Source organism: Schistocerca americana, chromosome 1, assembly GCF_021461395.2.
Source record: "Schistocerca americana isolate TAMUIC-IGC-003095 chromosome 1, iqSchAmer2.1, whole genome shotgun sequence".
Taxonomy (NCBI): domain Eukaryota; kingdom Metazoa; phylum Arthropoda; class Insecta; order Orthoptera; family Acrididae; genus Schistocerca; species Schistocerca americana.
This window is the reverse complement of record NC_060119.1, coordinates 721,870,284-721,890,792: the sequence shown is the minus strand read 5'-3', so window position 1 is coordinate 721,890,792 and position 20,509 is coordinate 721,870,284. Positions and strand designations below refer to the sequence as shown.

Sequence of the window (20,509 nt, the reverse complement as noted above, 5' to 3'; positions counted from 1 at the left end):
CCCCATTGTAGCTGGTTACCAAGCCCCCACAGAACGTATCTCTGCCTACGTAGATCAACACCTTCAACCCATTACATGCAATCTCCCATCCTTCATCAAAGACACCAACCATTTTCTCGAACGCCTGGAATTCTTACCCAGTCTGTTACCCCCGGAAACCATCCTTGTAACCATTGATGCCGCTTCCTTATACACAAATATTCTGCACGTCCAGGGCCTCGCTGCGATGGAGCACTTCCTTTCACGCCGATCACCTGCCACCCTACCTAAAACTTCTTTCCTCGTTACCTTAGCCAGCTTCATCCTGACCCACAACTTCTTTACTTTTGAAGGCCAGACATACCAACAATTAAAGGGAACAGCCACGGGTACCAGGATGGCACCCTCATACACCAACCTATTCATGGGTCGCTTAGAGGAAGCCTTCTTGGTTACCCAGGCCTGCAAACCCAAAGTTTGGTACAGATTTATTGATGACATCTTCATGATCTGGACTCACAGTGAAGAAGAACTCCAGAATTTCCTCTCCGGAATCCCTGAACCATTACACCAACAACCTGAAAACAGCTTTCGCATCCCACAACTATCCTCCCGACCTGGTACAGAAGCAAATAACCAGAGCCACTTCCTCATCCCTTCAAACCCAGAACCTCCCACAGAAGAACCCCAAAAGTGCCCCACTTGTGACAGGATACTTTCCGGGACTGGACCAGACTCTGAATGTGGCTCTCCAGCAGGGATACGACTTCCTCAAATCCTGCCCTGAAATGAGATCCATCCTTCATGAAATCCTCCCCACTCCACCAAGAGTGTCTTTCCGCTGTCCACCTAACCTTCATAACCTCTTAGTTCATCCCTATGAAATCCCCCAACCACCTTCCCTACCCTCTGGCTCCTACCCTTATAACCGCCCCCAGTGTAAAACTTGTCCCATGCACCCTCCCACCACCACCTACTCCAGTCCTGTAACACGGAAGGTGTACACGATCAAAGGCAGAGCCACATGTGAAAGCACCCACGTGATTTACCAACTGACCTGCCTACACTGTGAAGCTTCCTATGTGGGAATGGCCAGCAACAAACTGCCCATTCGCATGAATGGACACAGGCAGACAGTGTTTGTTGGTAATGAGGATCACCCTGTGGCTAAACATGCCTTGGTGCACGGCCAGCACATCTTGGTACAGTGTTACGCCGTCCGGGTTATCTGGATACTTCCCACTAACACCAACCTGTCAGAGCTCCGGAGATGGGAACTTGCCCTTCAGTATATCCTCTCTTCTCGTTATCCGCCAGACCTCAATCTCCGCTAATTTCAAGTTGCCGCCACTCATACCTCACCTGTCTTTCAACAACATCTTTGCCTCTTTACTTCCGCTTCGACTGACATCCCTGCCCAAACTCTTTGCCTTTACAAATGTCTGCTTGTGTCTGTGAATGTGCAGATGGGTGTGTGTGTGTGTGTGTGTGTGTGTGTGTGTGTGTGTGTGTGTGTGCGCGCGCGCGCGAGCGCGCGCGAGTGAGTGTATACCTGTCCTTTTTTCCCCCTAAGGTAAGTCTTTCCACTCCCGGGATTGGAATGACTCCTTACCCTCTCCCTTAAAACCCACATCCTTTTGTCATTCCCTCTCCTTCCCTCTTTCCTGATGAAGCAACCGTTTGTTGCGAAAGCTTGAATTTTGTGTGTATGTTTGTGTTTGTTTGTGTGTCTATCGACCTGCCAGCGCTTTTGTTTGGTAAGTCTCATCATATTTGTTTTTAGATATATTTTTAATGTTAGTGTGCCCAGTGCACTGTACATCACTCTAGTGGTATTATGCAGATATTTATTTTTGGCTCGTATTTTACACCTCATTTAACTTCCTCCAGCTAACGGATAAACAAATTCTTAAATCATTTTCAAATCAAACAGAATTGCAAGAACTGTTATCTGCTAATAAAGCACAACTTGACACTACTGTAACTCTGTACTTACATGGTAGTTTAACAACTTCTTCATAGGTAACCAAATCTAATTGGTCAAACACTGCATTATGCTTGGCAAGGTATTTGTCCTTGTATTGCTTTTTCTTGCGGCCAAATATTGAGCAATTCACTGCAAATAAGGAAAATACAAATATTATGAGAATGCATTTACTAACCAAAAGTCAAATGACAGCTACAATTCACTTTTTTCACGAGTTACTTCTTACGGTGTAACGTTGACAATTTTCATGCTTCACGAAACATTGATACAAACAGAACTGTAACATATATTGCATATTATAAACATAAAACACTCAGAACTCAAGGCTAGGTTCAGAAATTGCTTCAGAATGTCTGACACTGTGGTGTACGAACATACGATTTATATGCTGCTTTGTTCATCTCACAATAATGCATGAAATAAACAAACAACATCAAACTGACTAGCAACTACCCTTTTCGTTATATTGTTACATTCCTTCCTGGATTTTCCATTGTTTGACTTTACACATGAAAAAGTACTGTTTCTGCTCTGATGTCGTTTCCACCTTCCTCTCCCCATCCCCAGCCTTTCCTTTAAACTTCAAGTATCTAATATGTTAACTTCTATGCTCTTTGTTATTTTCTTCTCTTCTGTGACTTCTGAGTGTTGTCTAGCTGCCAGTGTACTCCTACTATCCAGCAAATAATTACAGAGAAGACAACAGCATCAAAAATACAATCTCAAAAAAGATCATTATTTATAGTAGCTGCATAATAATTATCTGTAATTACGGCATTAGAATTATATATAGATGATAGTCCAAAAATTGAAAACAAGTGATGATCATAACATTAAGAAAATGAATTTACAAGTTGCAGATGGTTAACGAGAATACTAAAGAGCATGCTATCTGAGAGAAATTTATAATTCCATTGGTTACTCAACTAAATCATACCGATAACTACATATTACTTGTTTTCCTTATGTATAAAACATAAATGGTATGGTTTAGCAATGAACAGTATATATTTATAAATCTTTTGCATTATGCTTGTGTCTGTATTAACATACTTTAGGTCAAAACCTTCTAGCAGATGAAAACTGTTTGCCAAATGAAACTCGAATTCAAAACCTTTGCCTTTTGCGGACAAATACTCTACTATCTGAGCTATCCAGGGCTGATTCATGACGCGCCCTCACAGCTTCGCTTCCACCTTTGCCTCTTTCATGCTTCCCAGCGTCTACAAAGTTTTTCTGCATATTTTGCAGGACATTTTATTTTCTTAAATTATGACAGAGAAATTTAAAAGGTAAAAGGAAAAATAGAAAGGAAAATCTCCAACTAAAGGTACCAAGATTACGATTTAATGTTATGTCAACAATTATTGTTGGATAATGAAACTGACCATTCAAGACAACAATAATGGCAATGGCCTTAATCACTTTAGGGGAACCACACAGGAATTTACATAAATAGAGTGTTCCCTGTTTTCATCTCTTGTTACAATGGTATTTCTCATCCGGTGTCCATTTAAAATACTACTTGTTGCATACATTAACAGTGATGGTCTGATATTAAGCTGTGCATATGGAATTCCACTACAAGAAAAAATACTAAACAGTAAGTTTTACCATCCAGCTACATTACAACCATACATGAGATTTATGTGAATACCCAATAGTGAAAAGTGATATCAAAGGCATAAAAATAATGATAAGATGACCACGTCTAATACTTTGTAATGTAGCACAACAAATGATATTCTAATGATGGGTATCATTAAGCCATTACTGTGGTGTATATTAGTGCACAAAAAGGAGAAAATATAGTATAATCAATATTGAAATCCATTATTATAACACAAAAAAAGACAGAATTACCACATAAAATTTAGTAATAAAAGAGCAACAGATCATAGTCCATTTTCTGATGGAAGACATTTTATAACAGACTGCCAAATGCTATAAAACTGTTTAATGGAAACATATTTAAGACAAAATTAAAGCAACTATTAATTGATAAATGTTTGTACTCAATCAAGAATTTTTAATGTTGTTGTGTATAATTTATCTTTATTTTTAAACTCTTACTATTGTTCATATGTTAAACAGCTGTTGTAAAAGTTATTATGGACAAATAAACCATTTATTATTGTTATTATTATTATCAAGGCAGAAGATCAGAATGATTTATCATATTAATTATATGAAATACAATAGCAAGATAGGATGTCATTTTCTGTAAAATAAACTTTAATTTCACATCCAAGCTCTAGAATATTAAGTAAGAATTTCATATTCAAGTACTAGCTATTTTAAAAATAAGTATCCCACTAATGTAATGGTCATTATTTTTATATGCTCATCGTAGCTGAGTTATTTTATTTATTTAAATGTTATTATCTTCAATATTTATTCATTCTGGCTTGTAGTCTGGTCTGTGTGTCTAAGAGTTGCCTGATTTTTGTCTGTTTTGTTTCTTAAATATTCTATTGTACCTTGTTGTCATGTCTTATTTTCCTTGATTTCCATAATTCGTGAAATACTGCTCTTATTGTTCCACAGTTTTCAATCATTATTCTGCATATTTAAAAAAATCATAAACATGTTTTATACTTACCACATTAACACAACAGAAACAGACTGTTATGACACAGTATCCCTATAAGAGATACACCTCTATTGTTATTCCAAACATATACACCCATATCTTCTGAATGGAACCTTCACCCTTCAAAAATCGGAGCAATGTTCTGAAAATACTTCAAGAAAGTATCTAATTATCCAACTTTCTGTCTTCATATTCCTGCTTCAGAACATGATTACTTGCCACAGACCAACCCTTCCTTTCTCCTCCCCAAGAACCAAAAAGCAACTTACATACTATGGAACTAAACAGTCTAGTGGACTTATAAATCCCTTCATTTTTGTCGAAAGACCCCATCTTCAATTTCTTCACAGAATTCAATTGTGCTGGATTAATCAGAAGCATACTCTCTTTACCCACTCAACATACAAGAAACACTACTTTCACATCCACACCACAGATCAAAACCAATCCACAGCCCCACAAACCTTGAGTAATACAGTTTGTATTTTCAACCAACCATGAATCTTCAAATTCCCACCCATGTGAGTTAATTACCTTTCAGGAATCCTCATTTGTAAACTTGCCTCATCTTTCTTCCAAATATCCTTTCCAATACCATCAGTCTTACAACAGCTGAAATGTCAGTTATATACACCCTCCACACAGGTCACAACCCGACCAACCTTATTGTAGACAAAGACTTTATGATTCTTTTGACAGATCACAGTGGTTACTTTGTGAATGGTGAGCACTATCACACTCATTGCATTCATGCTCCATTTCATCTGTTAATTACAAGACTATTAACCCCAGTCAAAAAAGAAAAAGAACAATGGAAGAATGTAGCAGGTGTGTGTGTGTGTGTGTGTGTGTGTGTGTGTGTGTGTGAGGGAGAGGGGGAGGGAAGGGGGAGAGAGAGAGAGAGAGAGAGAGAGAGAGAGAGAGAGAGAGAGAGAGAGAGAGAGAGAGAAGGGGGTGAGGCAGACAGAGAAGCGAGAGGTCAGGGCAGGGACAGCAGAAGTAGTTGTGGCGGAGGGGGGTTGCCAAGAAGAAAGTGGGTATAATGCATAATTTGAGGATCTTATCCTATAGGTCAGTTATTGGGATACAGCCTGAACAATCAACATGCATCTCATGCATAGACATATCACTGTACTCATTCCTGAAACACAAAATAGTACTCATTGGAAAAAAAGAGTTTAAGCAGTGACAATTGCTTGTAAGGCCATTATATTTTAGAACATTGTGCATGTACTTTGTGCAGGCTGAGGGTTTTCTTTTCCCTTCCCCGGTTAGTCTGATGTTGACACATGAAAACGAACTTTCATCCAGTGACATAAAGTGGACGGATAAAAATGTGGGAACATTGAAAACACAATAAATGACCATGCCTGTAATGGTGTAGGAAAATCATTGCCATTCAAAACAGCCTCCATTCATGGATAAATGAAGGTCCTGTATGATTTCCAAGGGAATCTTATAGCATTCTTCCTCGAAAATAGTGACAAGTGTAGATAACGAGGATAGAGATGGATAGTGATCATGCAATCTTCTCTCCAAAGTGGACAACACAGGCTCAATAATACTGGGATCCAGTGACTGTGGTGGCCTGGGAAGATCCGACAATTCATCCTCATAATCACAAAACCAGATCTGGACTATGTGAACTGTGTGAACAGTGGCCCTATCTTCCTGGAACACAGTGCCACCATTGGGAAAAAATACTATACAATGGGATGGGCCTTGTCAGCCAAAATGTTCATTTAATCCTTGACAGTAATATTATCTTGCAGAATACCAATGAGGTTTGTGGAACACCACTATATAGCTGCCCAAATCATCACTGAACCCCTGCAAAGTTTCACAAGAAACAGTATGAAACAAGACTCATTCGACCAAGTAACATTCTTCCATAGTCCAGGTTTTATGGCTTCAGCACTTTGTTTTCATGTTACGAGCATTTGCCTCACTGATGAGTGGTTTGGATTTCTGGGTCACCCTTTTTCCTTGTGGAACTCCATGTTGCTTTGGTGCTGACAGAGTTTGTGAGTGTAACATTCAGTTTTTAGTGATTTTTGCAGCTGCCACACTCTTTATTTTTAGACACAATTTGCTTCAATTCCCACCTGTCATGATCATTCAACACACACTTTCATCCATGGTGTGACTTACTGGACAATGTTTCTTCTCTTTCACTGCATGGGGCACAAATATTCAGTACAGTATCTCTTGTAAAATAAACACTTTGGCTGCCTTGGTTATGGAAGGCCAACCACAAAAGCATCAATAATTTTCCCACATTTGAATTCACTTAGCTCCAATATAATGGAGTCATGATAACACAGAACTCTGCTCTAGCCACAACAAAGACTTGCAACATGCTGAGGACATTTCACAGGTGCTTTTCATAGTCAAGTACAACAGTGCAAGCTGCAGGCTTGGCTAGCATCTGCATTTATGTTGAAGCATCCATTTCTCACCATTTTTCTTCTTCTTTTTTTTCCCATCCCCTGCATGTAACATAATGAAACACCCCAACTAAAATCAGTGATTTGGAATATCTCACACTCTTTCAACAAAATGTTTTTTTTTCTTTTTTTTCCTATTTATGATTCCATGCTTCCTGTTTGTCTTTTTCTCTTTAAATAAGTAAAGAAAAGTTCATTATTATGTCATCTTTAATGTGCGATTTTACATTGTTCTTTATTGTAATTTTCCAACTGTATTCTGCATTCTCATATCTCCTAGCTTCTGATTTTGAGCATATGTTGTTCCTCTTGTCTGTCAAGGGTAGGTAGCATCACGAAATACTGATTCAAAATGGAAACAACCATGAGTTCCACAAAATATGCCGCTTTGAGCTATCCTTGTCATAAAATTCTTCAATCTTTTTGTCCATCTAACATGGACTGGAGACACTTGATCTACATCCAACCGATTGCTTCTGACAAATTTCTCAGTTCAAAATAACACGAATTTTCACGCAGTGGAAGTTAGTTTTAATGTAAAATAACAGCTGAAATTGCTTGTAATTATTGGTTTCCTTTCATACCAGTCATTTCGGTTATATTTACACTACCAGCTCTCAGTGTGCGATTCAAGATTTTGCGTTTAGTTGCCTTTACATCAATTATGCCAAACATTCCTAATTTTTATTGGAAGTCAGAATCACTCTTATTCTTAGTGATATGCAAAAGTTTAGCTGGGAATAGTAAAACAAACTAATCTAACTAAGCTCTGTATGGTACGAGAGTACTGCTCAGTCTATTTATTGATACTTTTTCTAGCCTTTTTGTCCCTACCCCAATCCCATTTGATCAACATATTACTAATGATTTTCTATCTGGCCATCTGTGAGGAATTTTTATTTTGGTGCACTGAATCTTCCATAAATTTAGCCTACAATGTACTCTGAATTTTTGTAAAAGATAATTTCAATCAAAAGTCATTTTGTAATTGTGATGAATAGGCTGGTTGACTCCATACGAATGACATAACAGGCTACCATTACAAAAGAAGCACCTCGGCTGAAGAAGGCTCAGCAGAATGGCAGGAATGACAGGTAGTGCTTGGTGTGACAGCTAGAGCTGTGAGTTACTTCAGATGGCACTGTATTAATAGTTTAAGCAAAACACTGATAGAAGCTGTATTGGGGTGCATCAGATACATGTTCTTGTTTGTGCTGAGAATAACAAATAAAGAAACAGTCTATTTTTGTTTATTATTCAAACCTCAGTATGACCTAAGACATCAAACTATGCAATGATCTGAAACTCTGAGCAAAACTATATGAACTACGATAAGTATATCAACACGAGCTGCAAGTTTTAGTATCTATTAATGGGAGCTTGATCAAATACCAGAAAATAAACATAGGTAAATCCCACCTTAGCATCTAATATATCAACAACAGCAATCAACTTCTGAAAACATAAGTGGAGCAACGAAAAATCCACTCACTATGTAGTAGCAGGAGAAAACACACATAAAAGTTAAAGAAATGTACAAGCTTTCAAAGCCAGTGCTCCTCCTCTTGGTGAAAGGGTTTAAGGGGAAGGGAGAGCCTCACAAGTCCTTTTCTTCATTCCTCTTCCTTCCCCTTCAACCATTTTACCAGAAAAAGGAGCCAATGGATCTGAAAGTGTGCACATTTTCTTAACTATATAGTGTGTTTTCTCCTGCCACTGCTCGGTGAATAGATTTTTTTATCTATCCAATTATATCACCTTCAGATATAATTTTCAATAATATTTACCCACATATAAATTTGTGAATAATGTTGAAGACGACTGCTTTGTCAACACTAACAACTGATTCCAACAATCTGTCACTGAACTATTTCCATGTTGTTATGTAAAGAAATATTGTTTCCACTTATTAATATAGTTATCAGAAGACTAAACCAAAGTTCCTTTGGTTGATCTACTGCATGTGTGAATAATATACTGGTGGAAACAGAAAGTGTTGCACCACCAACACCTTGACCAAATGCTACATCTACAGATGTGACAAATTCCTCAATTTCTTGATTCTTCTGAAGACTATACTCAAGTTTGTCTTTCGCAAAGCCATCTAACTGCTCACTCACAGAAGTAACAATATCCCGTTGTTTTTCCTTTTCCAGACCTCATTCTTCCTGTCGTTTAATAGCTGCAGTCGGGCACTGCTAACTATGAACACAATATACTTCTCTCTGCAAATTATGTATTTTCTCCCATAACAGACAGTGTTAAAATTCTCACACAACATGGCAGCAAACTCAATCCAAGATCCCTAAATGACCAGGAAATTTGGAAGGGGCAGGCTTCTTAGGCAATGACACGGCTAGGAGCTTTCAGTACAATCTTCTTCAGGGCAGAGATGAATTGATTAGCTATGTCGTATTCCTTCCTTATTGATTCACAAACCCTACGAAGGCCATGAACCAAGCATGTCACATGCTCCAACTTAAACAATAATGGTTTCAATTGGTTAACGGCTGAAACCGTGTATGGAGCATGGTCCATAACCACAAGAAGTAGTTTTCCGAACTCAGTACCAGTAGGCCAGAGTTTTTGGCAGAAGTCTATAATTGATTGCATTACTGTAATGGCTTTGGCTTTCTGTAGCTCATACATTTTTAACAACATGGGCTTAACTTTCTCCTCTGCTAAGGAAAAACTAAAATGTTCAAAACATATCATTCCATTGAGTCTATGGTTTCATCCACAATGATTCCCACATCGCAATCAGACATTTTCTCCTTGATTCTTTGTATGGTTTCTTGGTTTCTTTGTATGGTTTCTTGGTAAACAAAATGGTTCAAATGGCTCTGAGCACTGTGGGACTTAACATCTGAGGTAATCAGTCCCCTGGAACTTAGAACTACTTAAACCTAACTAACCTAAGGACATCACACACATCCATGACCGAGGCAGGATTTGAACCTGCGACCATAGCGGTCACACGGTTCCAGACTGAAGCACCTAGAACCACTCGGGTACAACAGCCGGCTCTTGGTAAACAGGTTCCACGTAGTTTTTTCTTACAGTACTCTCATCAGGCATTAACATCTTTGTGTATTTTTCTAGAAATCCTTGAAGGCTGGATGGTCCACCTTACTGCATGGAATTCCTGCCTGTGTAAGAGCTGCACTCAAACCAATGTTTAATTCCTTCAAATTCTGAGCTTTTGAGGAACTCTGTTGAAACACATATCGTAACAGAGGTTGCCACAATTTGTTTGCTTGAAGAGTCTATTCATTTTATGCTCAGAGCTGGAAATATGTTGTTTGATGTGATTTTGGTGGTGTTTTTCATCTAACAAAATTCCTGAATTGCAAATAGAACATTGCGTACAGTTCCACGAGTGTGTATGAAATCTTGTTTGAATTCCTGAGCCAGAATAATAAATCGGACACTGGACATCTCTGGCATGGTAGAATCTAGTAGTATACTTGTTTAGTAATGTAACAAAGCTCTAACACAAGTTCACTTGCTAACTCAATGCAACTGTCACACAATACTTTGCACCCACTTGCTCACTTGATGTCCACACTCTCTTCTATAACATTGAAAAAATTACAAAAATGTTCTCGTTCTTGCTGGACCTGCAGTCTCAGCGATTTATAGTATCTTTGAGCATGACCCAGTCTCAATTCTCAGAACTACGCGGGTGCAGTAACTGTCGTCTCTGCATGACCAACCTCTGCTTCCACATGAAAAGGTCATGTCTCTCACAGTAACAAACTGACATTCACGAACAGCAGGTTACTCGTACTGGTGGGATAGAATCACTCATTGTCAACCACATTAGTGTGGTAAAGTGAGAGAAAGATGTTTTGTCGAACACACAATTATTTACCATTGTTGCAAGTGCGCTTTCAACTCCCCACGCGGCATTTACTGAAACAGATGGGCTTAATGTTCGCATATACACAGGAAGCTGAGGAGACGTTAATTGAAAGTCAAATATTTTGTATTAATTAGAAATATTATAGAATAAACTGGAACTAAATTTAAGGGGGACAAAGGGGATTATGGGAATGGTTAGAGGAGAAAGGGATGAAGTCCCAAAAACAGGAGAAAGGTGTGTGAAAAAAAAATGCATCTTTTCACAACTAGAAACAAAAACTTCACTCTGTGATGTTTTCCCAAACAGCTTTAATTTACCCCAAGAAAAAGGTGTGCACCTAAAAATCCTAACCCTGCTCATAACAATTGTCAGCCTAACCCTCAACCTTCCAGAGAAGTATAGTCAGTATCTACAATACTGGAACCATTTTTCTGCGATTTGCAAAATCATTTTTACATGAATTACTCTACTGCTGGCAGGACAAGCAGTATGCATGCCGTCACTGTTGCAAGGTCATGTCACTCATGTGGCCTGAAATGAACTTCAGTCAGCAGTGAGACTTGTATTTGTAATGAACACAACGGTCCAGAATGCAGTAAATAAGTTTTATTTCAATACAACCAAAGATACCAGACTATTTGGCAACGAATCACATAACAATTACTATTGCACTTTCTTGTGAGGTGGTGCATACCATAGTTCCTATACATTTTCATTTCGTCTAGACATAGGCTGTCAGTACAATCTTCTGAAAAACGAAATAAGAGGAGTATTTCCAGGTTCCACAGACTGAAATCCAACACTACTAAATCAGAAGAACTAGGGGGACGACACTCAAGAAGGATCTATCAAACATTCATCTATTTCACTTGTGATTCCAAAACAAAGCATTCCTAGAAAAGCACTATTGAGCTACGTATGTGGGTGATGCAGCATGCACCACGCTGTACATGTACCACTATCGAGACCTGCCAATGCTAAAGGAAATGTTGGATAGAGCTGATATGGTGCAATGTCTGAGGCTGCTAGATTCACTCTACAACTACTGAAGGGCATTGCCCCAAATGCAACAGCAAATGCTCCAGGATGGGTCCATTTGCAGCAGTGAGACCTGTCAGGGTGTATTTATCTTGGCAGTATGATTATTTTTCACAAGGGATGTATGACACATTGTCAAGGCAGTGACAGAATGAGAAGCTACAGTATCAGATCTTATGCTGACCCCCCCCCCCTCTCTCTCTCTCTCTCTCCTCTCTCTCTCTCTCTCTCTCTCACACACACACACACACACACACACACACACACACACACACAGAGAGAGAGAGAGAGGAGGAGAGAGAGAGAGAGAGAGAGAGAGAGAGAGAGGAGAGAGAGAGAGAGAGAGAGAGAGATTGGAGGAGGAGGAGGGGGGGGGGGCATGTACTGTCATTGGACTCCTTAATGCTATGTATAAACCTCTCCAGTTATCCTCTTAACTATTTCTAACAGTGAAATGTGTTTAATCCTGTGTGTGACTCATCCTGAATATTTTTGCAACACACACTGAAACTAAAGTAACACATCACATGTCTGCATAAAGCATCAGAATTTTTTGTAGGAAATAACAAAAGAAAAAGATAAAGAAACTGTGCCAGTCACAATTCAGACATACTTGATTCAAAAATCTTGACATGGCCAGAGATAAAATAGTACACATGAATGTACACACAAAACACAAAATTTCTCAATTGTCACCATAAACTGTAAGTAGCCTGTTTATGTGTCTGTAAGTTGGCAGTGCGATAGACTGCATTAATAAGTCTAACAGCACTGTGCACACATTGTAAGAGACTCTGTGGCTGGTCGGACTAGCAGTTTTGAAGTTAACAGTCAGCGGTGATAGCTGTTGGAGGTGAACAGCCAGCAGTGACTGAGGTTGGAGGTGAGTAGCTAGCACTAATGGAGGTTAAAGGTTTGAAGTGTTAGTGAAAGCGGATGATCTGGACGTGTCTGATTTGGAGACTGAACATTATTCATGATTATATAATTTTTGGAACTGGATGTCATGGACGATTATGTATAAATATATATATTTTTTAACTGGATGTCACATTATTAAAGTAAAAATATATTGTATGCTTTCCAACAAAATCTTTCCTTTGCTAACCACATGCCTATTAGTAGTTAGAGCCTTCAGTAGTTAGGATCTTTTATTGAGCTGGCAGTATTAGTGCTTGTGGCATTGCTGTAGTTCAGGTAATGAAGATTTCTGTGAGGTAAATGACTTCTGAAATGGATGGGTTATTGTTAGGATTTCTTCTTATCAGGGCCATTCTTTTGTATTATTATTTGAAGTCAGGTTATCAATTGTAAAGCAGTCAGATCATGTTATCCTTGAATATTGTGAGTAATTAATGAATAGGAAAAGTTTGAGTTCTGTTTGTCAGGGCAAATTCTGTAGGTCAGTGTTGAAATGATAAGATAGCAAAGAGACAGTATAGTCAAAGTCACTCACCAGTTTAAGTACAAATTTAATTAAGAAGTTTCAAAACATACCAGTGCAATACATAACTTGTACCATGATATGACTATAACAAAACGGCAAGAGATGATATTTAATAGCTCCAATTTCAAACGAGAAAAATGTCGAGGAGGAGGATGCAGATTATTATTTCTTCATGTTAAAAAACATAAACAAGCAGAAATGTCTACATATTTCTTCACAGATATTTCAAATGAAGAATTAAAAGAAACTTCAGTTTTTGCTATTACAAACAGAAAAGAGAATATGTGTGCTAATAAATGAAGGCAGTTTGATAGCTACAGATTTCCTTCACAAAGACATGATTTCTTTGTGTACATTCAAGAGGAATTTTTAGCATCTCTCATAATTTAGTACCATAGTCTTCACTCATCCAACTATTTTACATGTACAAAATTCCAATTAACTTTTCTTTGTTTGAACACAAAATTGCACAATTTTCCTTCTTTTCACTGCATATTTTATTTGTTTGTATTTCGTTTACTGTCTTGTACTTTTTATTTTTGGTGTTCAAAGTGTTTTCCACTATATAAATAAAAATGATTGTCTACTTGAATAATAATGTTATCGTAGTTCTTTCCGTCTCAATAAATCACTCTAAATCAGTGACATTTTCCAATACTCTTTAAATTTCACAATAATCTATACAGTTAAGTCTCAGAGATGAGTATCATCAATAACGAATCTCAGTATATTATAAGAAAGAAATGTCTATTCATTTTTTAAACTGTTTGCTGTTATGTTGATGGGTACAATATTACATAAATTCTGATGGAGCTGAATACACAGGTACTCCTGTCAACCGCTGAAAAGTTTGAACTAAAGAAAAAATGATAAGCACATGATTGTATCACTTTTACAGTAGTCTATAAAGTGTCAGGAAGGGGACCTTATAATCCATCAAGATAATAAATGTCTTCAGTGAACCTTTCAGATTTAAGGGCCCGCGATTAGGGGTTAGGAATCCAGCCACTGGCAAAATCAGCAGTTAATACAATTGACAGCCAGTTCTTTACCACAACTAGAGAGCCTAAGCAGCCAATACTACATGTGTAGACATGTCTCCTGTCTCACAGCCACAGTCTCCTTCATTCTGTCCTACTACTACTACTACTACTACTACTACTGTCTCCTCCCACTGCCCCTGTCTTCCTCTTGCTCTATCTTACTGCTACTCTTCTACTCATTCCTTCCCACTTCACTAACTCTTTCTTCCTTGTTGTCATTGTCATAGATTATGTTTCTCATTATCACTTTCTCTCACCCAAATCAACTTTCTCCTTCTCTTTATTCCTCTCCCACTGTCTTCTTCGCTCTTTTCCTAGCATTGTTCTGTCACTGTCAACTATGTTCCACTGCCACTGTGTCCTTCTCTTTCTCTGACACTGCCACTGTCTACTTTGCTCTTTCTATACCACAACCAGTGTCTACTATCTGACAGTATTTATTACTTTTCCATCTCCTTCCCACTGCTACTTGCATGTTCCCTCTCAACTTAAAAATGGGTAAATAAGTTTGCATACCAAAATTTTTGGGAACATTGTTAAAGATTTGGAGGAAAGTAAAATGGGGCAGCTGATAATCCATTTTTCAGCCAGGGTGTTTTAATTTAAACAGGAGCATATTTGCCTTTTCTGTGTTCTGATAGGAGCATTTTTCTATTGGTTCCCTTCTTTTCCCTGCTACAGCAGAGCATGTCACTCATATGAAGAGAACTTTATGGATCAGCAAATTTTTCACAGTTTACTTTTGTGAAACTGAAATAACACAAAACTAATTATTTTACATCTCAGGCCAGATTTTACATGCCAAAAATTTGCCTGTGCTTCAGAACTAAAACATGGGCTTCTGATGACGACAGGGGTACTTTACAGCACATTTCTCCATGCTACCTAACACTGGACTTTAGATGTGTATTTTACACCTACAAGTAGGCTAACTTGGAACCACCATATCCCCAAAATGGATAAAGATATCAAGAAAATTTTCAAGGTTGTTCAAGATCTGGACCTTAAGAATATATTGTAAAATTTCAGCCCTTTGCCCTGTGTATTAGCCATCTTGGAATCTGGGACTCAGTTCTGGCAATCCAAAACCACGTTTTTGCAGTGTTTCTCAGTAACTGATAGAGATTTTTGAAAACAGGAAGATGGTCCTTCTGAAAAAATGCCTAGAGAATATACCATTAAAATTTGGGCAATTTGTTGCAGTTATTCATTCAGATATACACTGCTGACGCCAAAAAATGGAGCAAAACAATTTTTTTGGGTGTTTTCAGGAGTGTTACGTTACAATTTTGTTAGTGGTGGGCGTGATAAGACACTATGTGAAACTTTACAAAATGCCTTCTCTGAAAACTGCCTAGAACAGGTAGTTAGGAATCCCACTCATGATGGAAATATATTGGATATAATGGCAACAAATGGACCTGCCCACTTTGAGGACATCCACATCGCAAATGGTATCAATGACCATGACGCAGTTGTGGCAACAATGATAACCAAAGTACAAAGGGCAACTAAAACAAGCAGTAAGATATGTATTCATATATCAATGAGGAACTTGGAGCTTTCAGCACTGGTCGGGAGCATGTAGAGGAACCCCGGCTCAAGTTTAAAAGAATAGTTTACCATGCACTGTATAGATATGTGCCTAGTAGAACAGGTCATAATGGGAGGGAACCTCCATGGTACACAGTCACTGTAAAGAAACCTCTAAAGAAACAGAAATTACTAAATAATAGGTGTAAAAAAAACAAAGGGCTACAGATAGATAGATGCTGAATGAAATGTCTTTGGCCATCAAGAGAGCAATGTGTGATGCCGTCAATGACTACCATAGTAGAAAATTGTCGAATGACATTTACAAAATCCAAAGAAATTATGGTCATATGTACAGGCTGTTGGCACCAAAGTTTGTGTCCAGTCCCTTGTGAATGAGACAGGAACTGAAATTGAGGGTAGCAAAGAAAAAGCTGAAATGCTTAACTCTGTTTTTGAATATTCCTTTACCAACGGAAACCCATGAGAATTGCCCCAATTTAATCCTTGTGCCACTGCAAAGATGAATGAAATAAGTATTAGTGTCATTGGTGTTGAGAAACAGCTGAAATAGTTAAAACTGAACAAAGCTGCAGACCTCAATGGAATCCCTGCCAGATTCTACACTGAATTTGTGGCTAAGATAGCCCCTCTTCTAACCATTATCTATTGTAGGTCCCTTGGGGGAGGGGGAACTTGCCCAGATAATGGAAAAAGTCACAGGTCACATCCATCTACAAGAAGGGTTGTAGAAATGATCCACAAAACTATCATCCAATATTCTTGACATTGATTTGTTGTAGAATCTTAGATCATATTCCGAGCTCAAACACAATGACGTATCTTGAACAGAATGATCTCCTCAATGCCAACCAGCATGGTTTTCGGAAACATTGATCATGTGAAACCCAATTTGCACTTTTCTCACATGACATACTGAAACTTTTGGCTTAAGGCAGCTAGGTAGATGCAGTGTTTCTTGATTTCTAAAAAGCATTTGACTAAGTACTGCATCTATGCTTATTGTCAAAAGTATTATTATAAGGGGTATCAAGTGAGATTTTTTGTTTGGGTTGAGAACTTTTTGGTAGTGAGGACATAGCTTGTTATCTTGGATGGAGAGTCATCGTCAAGGGTAGAAGTAATTTCAGGTGTGCCCAGGGAAGTATGTTGGGACCCATACTGTTCATATTGTATATCAATGACCATGCAGACAATATTAATAGTAAAATCAGGCTTTTTGCAGATGATGCAGTTATCTACAATGAAGTACTAGCTGAAAGAAGCTATAGAAATATTCAGTCAGACCTTGATAAGATTTCAACATGGTGCAGAGATAGGCAACTTGCTCTAAATGTTCAGAAATATAAAATTATGTACTTCACAAAATGAAAAAACATAGTACCCTATGACTATAATATCAATGTGTCACTGTTGGAATCAGCCAACTCATACAAATACCTAGATGTAACACTTTGTAGGGATATGAAATTGAATGATCACATAGGTTCAGTCATGAGTAAAGCAGGTGGTAAATTTCAGTTTATTGGTAGAATACTGGGAAAGTGCAATCAGTCTACAAAAGAGATTGGCTGCAAATCACTTGTGCGCCCCATCCTAGAATATTGCTCAAGAGTGTGGAACCTGTACCAGATAGGACTAACAGGGGGTGTCATAAAGATACTGAAGGCAGACTCTTGAAGACAGATGTAAAGTATCCCAAGAAAGTCTATTAACAAAGTTTCAAGAACCAACTTTAAATGATTACTCTAGTGATATACAACAACCCCCTATGTACTGCTCACACAGGGATTGTGAGGATAAGATTAGAGTAATTACTGCATGCACGGAAGTGTTCAAATAATCATTCTCTCCCGCACTACATACATGAATGGAACAGGAAAAAACTCTAATAATTGGTAGAATGGGGCGTACCCTATGTAGAAAGAATCATCCAATTTTCTCAATTCGCCTAATCTGTAGGAAGTGTGTAATATTCTAACTTTAACCTTGTACTGTAGGATAGCTGCAGTAAGGCAGTCCTACTGTTGGATATGTAAATGGTCCTTAGTCCAAGAGATATTCAAAACACCTGACCCTACCTTTCTATTATCAACAAAACACAAGGTATGAGGTACAGAAAAATCTAATTTTTATGTATAGTGTTTTGATACATACTGGTAGCACACCTGACATCTGTTATCAAATTCCAGAAAGACACCCCCTCTCCTTGCTGCACAATGTAATCACTACTGTTGTATGCCATTTTTCTGTGGACAAAGCCCTACGATGACTTGCTGCGTCTAAAATCTGTTTAGCACAGCAGAACTATTATAGTAGGTTCTGAAAAACACAGCTGTTCCATACAGTGGACGTGTACAACTACGACCCAAATGATTCAGTCAAGAAGAGAAGATAAAGGTGAGAAATTTCAAAGTCAAAATTATGTCCTCACTCAAGCTATGTAGGGTGCAACACAGAGCAACGTACAACAATAGCTCACTTGGCATGGCTGCATGGTAATGTGACAAATTGGGGAGACAAGGACTGTCTTGGTTGAGTCTCATGCTTTAGAGTCTATTCAAATGGCCAGTTTCAGGGTAGTTTCAGGAGATTTCCTACATTATCTTGTCGAATGCTGGTCCTTGGGTACACCCTGTTCAAAGATGTAGCTTTTAAAACACATTTAGGTTCAACTTTAATTATACTATTTGAGATTGAATAACAGAGAATGTGAAAATAATGAAATAAATCCATTAATCTCATCAGATGTTAAGTTTTGTTAGCAACCTCATCACATGTTAAGTTTTGTTAGCCAATGAAGTGTTACGATGGCATCACAGTTGAGAAAGCATTTTTAAAAGTTTATTTCCTGTTTGTCCACTGTGAAAGAAGTGACATGTCATTTTTTGCTGGTTACTTTTGTTCCTGCCTAAAAGAAATTTCTTAATCATTTTTGTGAATAACTCATTGGGACCTGTAGATATGTTAATGAGAATGATGTAATTTTGAGACTTTTTATAAAAAAGGTGTCATTTATATTCATAGAATATTAAATTTACCTTATACTAATGTAACCTGCTTAACACTTAGCTATCAAAGTAATCTACCCTAAAAACATTGAACAGATACCTATCATTTGTTTGAGATACAATAACTTTGTGAACTTCCTGTCAAATGTAGTTCATGAAACATGATATGTTCACAGACTCGCAGAATCAGTTCTATTAAAACAAGTGTTAGTTTTAGGATCTTGTCCCCTCTTGATTAAATTTCTACGGACTTCTATGAGCTTCTCTTAATGTTTTACTTCATTTCACTGCCCTAAGCATGTTTACACCACATTATTTTAGAATTCTTACCAGTCTAGTTTTAAGCTTTGCTTTAAATAAGAATGTCATGTCATTACTGGAAGTGTATATTAACATGGTACACACAAACATCAAAGAAACCAGAATCATTTATGGACTTGAGCAAAAATTATGCCATAAGTAGTCAAATTTTGAATTTTCAGTTCTTCCAAAATACACCCTTTTTAGATTGCTTCTAGCTATCTAACCCTTAAAATTCTTGAGACAGAATTATGTATATCATGATACTGGCCAAAAACAATGTTTCTTTTATAAAGGGAGTCTCAGTTAGATTTTACTTTGTCTTACCTCTTTAAAGCTTTGATTACCATTTTATTCCTATCAGAAAGAAGCTTCCAACACAGAACTTGAGATGGTTGAATATAAAGCATATTGCAATAAAAATTAATTCACACTTCTGCTTGTAACTCCTCTAAGCAAGTTAACAGTTCTTTCACATATTATTTCAAACTGTTCCTTTTATTTAAGTATTTATTTATTTGTTGCATGGCTTTTATGATAGGAATTATGGTATTATGAAATACATAAACATTTTACAAAAGGAATATAAAAATGGATCATTCAAGCTTCAGTGGTTACATGCTGTCTATTTACATACATGCATTTGAACCTATTTATCTTAGAATTGTGATTATCTGAACCTATTTTCCCATTTATCATTACAGAGGAAAAACACACATATGGTGCCACCTGTTAAGAAATTAGTCTATGGAGATATATCAGGCAGATACTTAAATATATTTATACAATTACTGTATGGTTACGGCAGTTCTGTGCATATTTTGTGTGTTTACTTACAACTATTTCTTTTCAACACCATTAATTTTTCTTTCTTTAAACAGAAATCATTTTATAAGAATTGATACCATGATATTTTGCAAAATTAGAAAATTCTTGTGTACGATGTGATCATTTGTCAAGCTCTGCTTTTGTCTGAAGGCTACATTTGGGCCATTTACCTTTGTCAGTCAGGACATGCAGGGCCAGGTGGTCTAGTGGCAAAGCACATGCCTGAAAACTGAGATGTATGGTCGAATCCCGGTCACAGAAATTTTCAATCTGACTGCAATCTAGCATTCAACAATGTGAGGTACCCCCAGGAACAACACACAGTTCAGATTCAATTTTACATTGAAGGTACTCTTTCACCAGTTGAATAAACGGAGTAGATTAGGAACACACAGGTCACTGGAGTGGAATCCAATT

General features: G+C 37.6%; 1 protein-coding gene across 3 annotated transcripts in view; it reads right to left on the bottom strand.

Moving 5' to 3' along the window:
* The window catches only part of LOC124610289 (peripheral plasma membrane protein CASK), a 667,578-nt gene that overhangs the window by 43,573 nt on the left and 603,496 nt on the right, over positions 1-20,509 (bottom strand). For all 3 annotated transcript variants that reach the window (XM_047140147.1, XM_047140146.1, XM_047140148.1), the window contains one exon: positions 1,976-2,095. In XM_047140147.1, the coding sequence (XP_046996103.1) occupies positions 1,976-2,095 (120 nt within the window). The remainder of the gene's footprint in view (positions 1-1,975; positions 2,096-20,509) is intronic.